This window comes from Falco naumanni, chromosome 14, assembly GCF_017639655.2.
Source record: "Falco naumanni isolate bFalNau1 chromosome 14, bFalNau1.pat, whole genome shotgun sequence".
NCBI lineage: Eukaryota > Metazoa > Chordata > Aves > Falconiformes > Falconidae > Falco > Falco naumanni.
Window position 1 is genome coordinate 15700069 of NC_054067.1, and position 8838 is coordinate 15708906.

The following is an 8838-nucleotide window of genomic DNA, read 5'->3' on the forward strand; positions in this document are numbered from 1 at the left end:
GGTTTGCTCCTTGGGACCACACAGACCCCATCCCCTCTGCCAACTGGTGTGTGAACTAGTTTTCCTGCCTTGCAATTGCAGGCAGCGCTATCTGAGCATCGCCTCCAGCCCTAGGCAGCGATGTTAGAGGCTCCGTGGAAAGGGAGATGGTAACGGAGAGCCTGGGCGCGCGCTGACCCTGTTGGCAGCCGCTGGAGGATGCAACCTGGAGGATGCAAGGTTACCGTAACACGTCTTCACCCTCCTGCAGAGCAGAAGAGGAAAGTCAACAGTGAGGCTGGGATGTTTGCGTGCATGTCTCTGGTGTGTCATTTTCTCAGTCATACCCTCTTTCTTCCCCTTCAGGAAGTCCAGAAAAACAAGTCCTGCCTTGAATGAAAGGCTTTCTTTTTTTTTTTAAGGTACCAAAGGAGTAAAATACATCCCTGATCCTTCAGTGCACAGAATAATGCTGTAAGCTCAGAGTCAACAGACTGACAAAGTATAGAGGAAAATGGTAACGAGCAATATATAAAAAAATCCAGTACAACAGCAAGCAGTAACTTTTAGGACTTTTCTGCATGGAGAAATTGTCTGGAATAGCTACTGTGGAACAATGGCTATGTGGAAAACTCTCCTGGATCAGCTACTGTAACGTAAATGCAGTCTGCAGCTTGTTCCAGAATAAATTAACCATACAAAAAAAGTCTTCATTTATGAGCTAAACATTACTTTTCCCAGCACGATCCATCCATAATTCCACTCCTAACTAGAAGACAAGCTGTAAGGCTAGAAGAAAAACAGAGGGGAGAAAGGCTTTTGTGCTCTTGGGTCATGGAAGATCCTAGCGGACGTTAAGTAAAACCCTGCTTAAATCTACGGCTGTCACCTGAGGATCTCCATTCAAATGCTTTTCCGACTGCCCTGGGTGAAACGCTCTGGCTGCTCCATCGGACATCGCACCCGGAGGGAGCAACCGTGCATCGGGGGAGAGCAAGCCCCGCACCGGGGGGGGGGGAGCAAGCCCCGCAGCGCCAGCGCTCCTGCCGGGACAGCAGGGAGGCGAGGAGCGGCCGGTGCTCGCAAGGCAGCCACCAGAACACCCGGCTTTTCGGGAAGGTCAAGAAACATCCAGCCCAGGCGCACCCAGCAAGTTACCGGCACCCCAAATCCCGGTGCCGGGCTGGGAGGGGCAGGAAGGTCGGGGGAAGCCGGGCTGCGTGTCAGCCCGAGCTGCTCCAGCGGCACAAGCTGATCCCGCCGCCAGGCAGACCCCCGGCAAACCCCCAGCTGGGGGCAAAGCCCAAAGCCCGGCGCGACCGCGACCCCCGCAAACCCGAGGAGGAGGGCTGGAGCCCACGGTCCCACGGCCGCGGGGTGCCCGTGCCCCGGGGCTGCGCCCACCGGCCGTGCCGCTGCCCGCGGCGGGAGCGGGGCGCCGCCAGCTCCGCCAAGCCCGGCGATACGGGGACGCGCCGGCGACCGGGGAGCGCCCTCGGCGGCCGCAGAGCCAGCCCTGCCGCCGGCCCCCCGAGCGCAGCACGCCGCGCCGGCCCCGGTCGCTCACCGCCGGTGCCGCCATGCCCCGCACCCCGCCCGCGCTCCGGCCCTGGCGACACCAGCGCGGACACGCGTGGGTGCTGCCCGGCGGCGGTAACACCCCTGGGTGCTGCCCGGCGACCCCCCGGGGGACACCCCGCGGGACCCCCCGCAGACGCCGGAGGGGCCGGGGCCGGGCCCGGTGCCGCGGCGCGGTGGGTACTCACGGCGGCGGGCGGGCGGGCGCGCAGCCCCGGGGCATGGCGGCACGGCGGGCGGTGCTGCGGGCCGCGGGGCGGCCGCTGCGGCTCTGACCCGGAGCCGGATCGCGGCGCGGGGAAGGGAAGGGGAAGGGGAAGTGACAGGCGGCGCCACCGCCCCGCTCCGCCCCGCCGCCGGTGCCGGTGCCGGGCCCGGGCGGCCGCAGCTCCCTCCGCCGGCCGCGGGAGGGAGGCGCGGGGCGGCCCGGCGGGAGGGGGGCAGCGGGCGGGGAAGGGGAGATGGGAAGGGGAGAAGAGAAAGCGCAGGGGAAGGGAAGAGGGAAGGGAGAAAGGGAAAGGGAAGAGGGAGGAGAAAGGGAAAGGGGGGCGGGAAAAAGGGAAAGGGGGGAGAGAAAAAGGGAAAGGGAAAAAGTAAATCAGGGAAACGAACGGAAAAGGGGGGGAGGGAAAATAAACTAGGAAAGGGGCTAAGAGGAAGGGAAAAAAAGGAAAGGAAATAGGAAAAGAAAGGAAAAAGAAAGGAAAAGGACAAGGAAAATGAGGGGGAAAGTACAGGGAAAATGAGGGGGAAAGTACAGGAAAAGAAAGGAAAACCCAGCCCATTGCACTGGCAATGCAGCAGTGTTGTACCACTGAGAACGGGCCGCAGGTGAGGCACAGTTCCGCTGAGGCAGGGGGTTCCCAGGGGGAGCACGTCCTCGCTGCCGCCAGCATGGTGCCACTGCTGCCTGTGCCCACCTGCCCGGGCAGCACGAATGTCCCCAGGTGCTCCAGCACGACAGCAGGCTGCGGCACGGAAAGGGAACGAAGCCCTGTACTGACATGCCGGCGCGAAGCCCGGCTGTAGGTCCCAACCCCACACAGGGGTGTCACAGACACCCACACACCTGCAAGCCTGAGGTCTCCGGGACACTGGGGCGCTCTGAATCCAGACATACCCATTTCCCAGTGCTTGTGCTGGTTGATGCTGGGCAGGAGCTCTTGTTTTGACGTTATCCAGCTCGGAAAATGTCTCTTGGGAAGTAAGCCAAAGCAGTGCAGGCTTTGGGAGCACACGGATGGGGAGCTACGGGGGTGATCCATTTCTCACGAGCTCTCACACGCCCTCCGTCCAGGTACAAATAGTTTGGTGAAGGCTGCGAGCATCTCCAGCTGCAGAAATAGCTCCAGTTCTGCCCACAATGGCAAAGACACGCTGCAATGCTCTCTGATTGTTCTGGACAGTCAGGTTTAATCCAGCTATTGATTTATCCTGCAGATACTGTTCTTAGTTCACAAAATTCAGCCCCTTGCCAGAAGTTTTTGGTTGTATTAGCAGTAAAATGCTGCTGCTGCTGAATGAAGGGCTTGTGCTTCTTCAGCAGTAAATGCTGCTTAGCTGTTGAGCTGCTGTTCTTAGGTGCACAGTGGCATCAAGAGCAAAAAGCAAAGACTAACAGTTCCCATTTGTGTTCTCAAGCAAGCTAAGCCAGGAGCTTTCTACCTGATTTTTCTCTTTCCTCATGGTCTTCTCCCTGTATCTTCTACACTAGGCTCCACCTGGCCATCGGGACAGACCCTCTCGCCTTCCACTTTCCACCTCAACCCACCTGCATCCAGCTGTCACTGCCTTAGCAGCACTCATGCACTGAACCAGGTCTTCAGTCAGACACAGCTCAGAGGTTGAAGCCACAGTGTAAATGAAGCACAACCAGGTTATCTGCACCGTTCCTCAGTCCAAATCACCAAAGAATCCTCTAAGGACACCTAAGATCCCCTCCATGTGTGGGCATGCCCCCCTAGTCCTCTGTCTCGGCAGAGCTGGACCGATAGATGCTCTTATGGATCAAATTCCAGCACTGAAAAGCAGTTGGACAATTTTACACACACTCATTGTTTCACCTCATTACAGCACTTCTCTAGTTAGAAGGTGCTGATTCCTCTGCTTGCCTTCTTTTTTAGGACTAACACATCTGAAAGCAGCAAATGTTTGCAGGCTTCAGTCCTGGGCTGAAGCTGAGGAAGAGTTTGGTTATTTATACCCTGCAATGAGATGGACTTTTCCAGCTCACATCACCAGCCTGTAAAGCTGCTGCAACTTAATGGAGCTACCTCGAAGCAGGAAAGTCACAGCATCCTTCTCCCCCACCTTCCACGTCCAAACATTTCACTGCTCCTGTAAAACAGGAGAAGGTGCTGTCTGCCTTGCTGTGTCTTTCTTCCACTTCCGAAGACTGAGTTACCAGGACAACAAAGAAGAGTAGGAGGGGAGTACGTATGTGGAGCTCTGCAGGAGCAACCTCTTTGCACGCCTTCCCACTGGAAGAGATTGGCAAGCAGTATCCCTACAGTGGAAGGCGGGACCTGGGTTTCAACCGAAAACTGGTGTTGGAAACCCTACCTTCCGCAATGATCACCTTCCCTGCACACTAGCAATGCCCGGTGATGTGATGTATTCAGCTCCAAATGGCAGCTGTACAAACGTCTACGGCAAAAACAAATTTAAGGCATAGAATGAAGGTAGCCCCTGCTTTGGCAAATGCAGCCATGGGATGCTGGGACAGGATGCTAATGCCATGTATGAAGTTCTCCATGCTCGAGATTCCCCAGGATGAGGCCCTTTTGTACAGGTCGGTATCCAGAGTAGAAGTTGTGAGCTCTGAATTTCCTCAGAACTTTTCCTCCGAAATCCTCTTCTGCTCACAGCTGCAACATTAACAGAATCTCGCACCTTAACATGCACTTGTCAGTCTCAAGAGAGAAGTGGCTCAGATCCCGTCCCAGGCTACTTCTTCATATCTAGGCAACAAGAGCTCTCCATGGCATTTGGAGAAGGGCAGAATTAGACAGAACCATTAAGGTTTTATTGTCAAATCCAAGGTCTGGGTAAAAGCAGCAGGGAATTCAAACATTTTAAGCCAAAAGCTTTCCTGACATTACTCTTTTCTCAGGCCAGGTTACTGGAGCAGAACAGATTTTCTAACCCTATGCTCACCTTCCTTAGACATAATAATCATTGCAGCTACAGTGCTTTTAGATCTTGGAACCAGAATGTTCTTTTGCCTGTTCTGATGCTCCAAACATGCTTTCAGAGTAAATGTGCTACCGAGAAGCCCCCTCTGAAGGGCAGCAGCCCCTCCCAAGGCAAGCTAAGAATCAGGCATGACAGAGGACCACCTATAGGCATGCTGCTTGGAGTCTCTTTTGCCAAGAGGGACCAAACAGGGCTGCTTTTAGAAGGAACAGATGGCAGAGGGTTTTCATGTCTCTTCTGGCTTTGCCTCCAGAGCACTCAGAAAAGCTGGCAACATGGGAGGCAAAGAACCAGAGGGAAGCATAAGTGCTGTCTTGTGCCATGTCTTGCTCACCATCTCAGCTGTCCTACCTCAAGCATTCCTGTGCCCGAGGCTACAGAGAGGAGCCAGGAAGAAGCAAAACTCCTGTCTTCACTTGGCATTCTAGTATGATTTCATATTTTGGAAAAAAATAAGCAGAAATAATTTTCAATTTATTGCAAATTTAGTGCAAAGTTTGACCTCCACCTTCAGAGATTTGAGCTTTTATTCAGCTTTTGAGGCCTCCTTTCACAGCAACCAAGAGGGAGGCAACCGCATGAATGCTAGGAAACTTACTGAAGGGTCAGAGTATTTCAAAGATTAAGAGGGTTATAAATCAGAAGAAAAAAGAAGTCGGAAACCCTTTCTTAAATGAAAACTGAGGAAGAAGAGCCACAGGGAAGATCAGAGCAACACTCAGAGCTCGACACACAATGTTGCTATTTCCTCGTATCTGAAAATTGTGGAGTGCATTATCGCAGAACTGGTCTTCGAAACTATGAGATGTTAAAGCCCAAGAGTTGAGGACTGTACCCTTGTCCTACCTGTTAGCTGTTTAAGACTGCTATTTTTTAATATTTTCCACTACAACCATTATGATTAGTTTTCAAATAGAAAAATAAACTCTCTGAAAAAGGGAGGAAATCACACATGGCCAGTTCCAGAAGATTGGCAACACCCGATTTTTGATGTGATAGGCCTTCAGTGATTCTATATACATCCGCTCTTAAAACTGGGCTGCCGCAGCAGGCTCTGAGAAATGCATGACTAGTGAAATGGTTCTGGAATGAGCAAATTTTCATGCTGTTTAGCTAAAAAGCTGTGAAAAGAAGGAAAGCTCTTTGCTTGTTTAGACCTTCAAAGGAAAAGCGCAGGAACAGAGCTACCATGGGTTGGACTTTTCTCACTGTGGCGTATGAATATTCCATGTAATGCCCAAGGATGCTGTCCCTGCTTCTGGCAGAATTTTGTCTTCAGAATGTGTTTTTTTCACAATGTTGAGTATATTTGAAATGCGACAGTGACAGCTCTTGGTTACAGGTTTCTTTTTTACTGTAGGAATTTAAGTGTGATACAAAAGTCTTTACATTTTAAATCCATATGCACTTAGTAAAAAATCTGATGGCAAAATTAGCTGAACTCTTAAAGTGATTTGTTTAGACTCTGATCTTGTAAATATGAGCTATTCTTAAGCATAAGAATTAGCATATAGTAGGATCAGGATCAGCCACTGAAAAGGTGTCTTTTGACCTCATTAGGATTATTTTTATGTGTAAGGATCAACTTAATATTATGTGTTTGCCAGAATCTCATGCAACTGTTGCAAGATGAAAAATACTGCAGTATTAAGAATATTTCACTTTCATATTAAAGCAAGGCTAAAACCTGCAGTCTCTTCTCTTTTAATAATGAAAAAACAATGTAAACAGGTCCACACTGCTCAACTCTGTTTACACAGACCTCCTGGTATTGCTGCACATTTTTCTACCATTTAGGTTTGCCTCAAAAGACAAGAAGGAATCTGTTAAGCTCGGTTTCTCTCAATACACTCAGTTTCTAAATTCTCCGGACAAAGTATTAAATTACCCACACTCTAATTTGTGTTATTAATACACAAGATGAGGAATGACTACAGATTTCATCCCTCTGGCATCTGTCTTGCTTTCAGAAGGCTGATTAAACAAGCATGTTATGACAATAAAAGAAAGGATCCAAGCTGACTTACCTCCACTTTAAGGAGTGCACAGCCTTTCAAGAATTCTTGAATATTACTGATGCAATCAGCTTCATTTTTAGGCTCCAGGCAATACTATAGAAAGAAAATCCACTGAGATCATTGCGTTACTTCCCGTCTAGCCTCTGTTCAGAAGGCCTGCATGAATATTGACATGTGCGTTTTATACTGAATTAGGGAAGCTTCTTAAGGGGGCGGATGGGGGTGGCAGGCAAGCTGTCGAAGCAGGAAGAAAGAGCCACCGGAGGAAGTGATGCATACATCGAAATGGTCGGCATCTTGTTTTGAATGTCAACATATGACAGTGCCCCAAGTGACAGTGGGAAACTGATGACCTTTAAGAACACACTGCCTTCCAACCATCACACACAAGCAAAAGATAAGGAGCTAGCAAAACTGATTTTTGCATAACAAGACTCCTGTTTTACAGGGTGGAGAACCTGTTTTTCTTTTTAATTAAACAGCTTCTCTTCTGTGTTGCCATTTCCTACCTCTCATTGGACTCCTTCCCTTTTTTTCTCCTGCAGTTACTTATCACACTTCTGGACTGTGTGAACATATGCCTTATAAAACTGTAATAGGATGTACCCACATGGCTTAAACAACTTCAGTACCAATGGTTTTGTGGCCTTGCGACACTTCAGAATGGCACAGATGCAAGGTTTATTATTTATTCCTAACCTAATCTGCTTCTCTAGTATATTTCCTGACTAATGAAGCATTTTACAGTAAGAGTTCTGAAAGAATTAATATATTTGGAGTTGTAAGTAATGATATTTACATAAATACAAACTGCGTATCCTTCTATTCAAAACCAAGATATTTTGATCTCTGGTAGGCCCAGTATTTCCTGCCACTCAACGAACATTCATTAACTCGGCCAGCTGCAACCTTTCACTTTTTTTTCTGGATGTCGAGACAAAACTCAAAAGAACTAAAGCTACAATCGTACTTTGCCCTCAGTTAGATACTACTGAAATGTAAAAAATTTCTCTCTGTGATGCTCATCTTACCAAGGAAAACTGCACCTCAAAACGACCAGGGCACTGTTTCACCGAGCGGTGCTCTGTTTCAGGCTAGCAAAATACATCTGAAAGAGTTACCTTTTCTGCAGATCCCGGAAGAAGTCGATTAATGAGTTTACAAAGCACAGTTCCATCTTTCAGAGAAGTCTGCAGGAACTCCTCCGGATCATCTACTATTTTCTTAGGGGAATTTAGGACTCCTAATGAAATAAGCCACGTTACAATTTGTTCTTCGGGATTCATCGTGAGGAGCTCTGCCACCAGCACGGTTCTCCTGTGCAGCAGCTTGCTGGAACCCACATCCGTGATTACATCTTCCTGCCTCTGCTGCTGCTTGCAGAGCTCAAGTGTGAAACTACTTTTTTTTTTTTTTTTTTTTTTTTTTAGCTCGGCACATAAACTCACCAAATCTTAAGAACCAGAACTACTGTTACTCTAAGGTAATAAACATTTCAATAGAAGTTTCTAGTGCTCTGTTACTTTAAAGAGAGACAGTGAAAGGAGATCTTTAACTACACAATTTCAACATTATTGAAAATAGAAGAATTTTATATGGATACTTATTCCACTAAAAATACCTTACCTAGTGACTTCCTCCTTGTGGCAGCTGGTAAACTTGGTCTTAACTTCTGGCTATCACCCAAAGTAGTAAATGTGTCTTTAATACTGTAAATACTGAAGTATTACAATTGAACTTCACCCTAAAGATGAAATGGCAGGAGTATCACACTAACTTTAGGTAAACATTTATCAACTTCATGCAACAAACCAAGTTATTGAAATACCCTTTTATAGTAGTTTTCTATTTTCATGATCTGATCTGATTTTTGAAAATAAATTCTCATCATGCACTTCAGTGGGGTTTTTTCAAGGCTTTTTTACAAGATGTGCACATGTAATTCAAAAAGTTTTTTTGAAAGATAACCTCTCAAAACAAACATCTGAGTAACTTCAAAAAGTTCATAAATCTAAGTCATCCAAAGCTGAGAATGAAACTCCCCAACCATTTTACTAGTCTTATTAAA

The 8838-nt window shown here is 48.3% G+C and overlaps 1 protein-coding gene across 4 annotated transcripts in view; it reads right to left on the reverse strand.

Moving 5' to 3' along the window:
* ARHGEF6 (Rac/Cdc42 guanine nucleotide exchange factor 6) overlaps window positions 1-8118 on the reverse strand; it is a 40576-nt gene extending 32458 nt beyond the window's left edge. For 3 of the 4 annotated variants that reach the window (XR_005830984.1, XM_040614605.1, XM_040614604.1), the window contains exons 1-2: window positions 7892-8118; window positions 6780-6863 (exon numbers count right to left, since the gene is read on the reverse strand). Coding sequence is in view for 2 of the 4 variants with exons in the window: in XM_040614605.1 (XP_040470539.1) it covers window positions 6780-6863; window positions 7892-8056 (249 nt within the window). In the remaining 2 variants the exon portion in view is untranslated. Of the gene's footprint in view, window positions 1-1745; window positions 1854-6779; window positions 6864-7891 lie in introns of those variants that run through there. The other variant, XM_040614607.1, reaches the window with a different exon arrangement.
* Window positions 8119-8838: the final 720 nt, after the last annotated feature.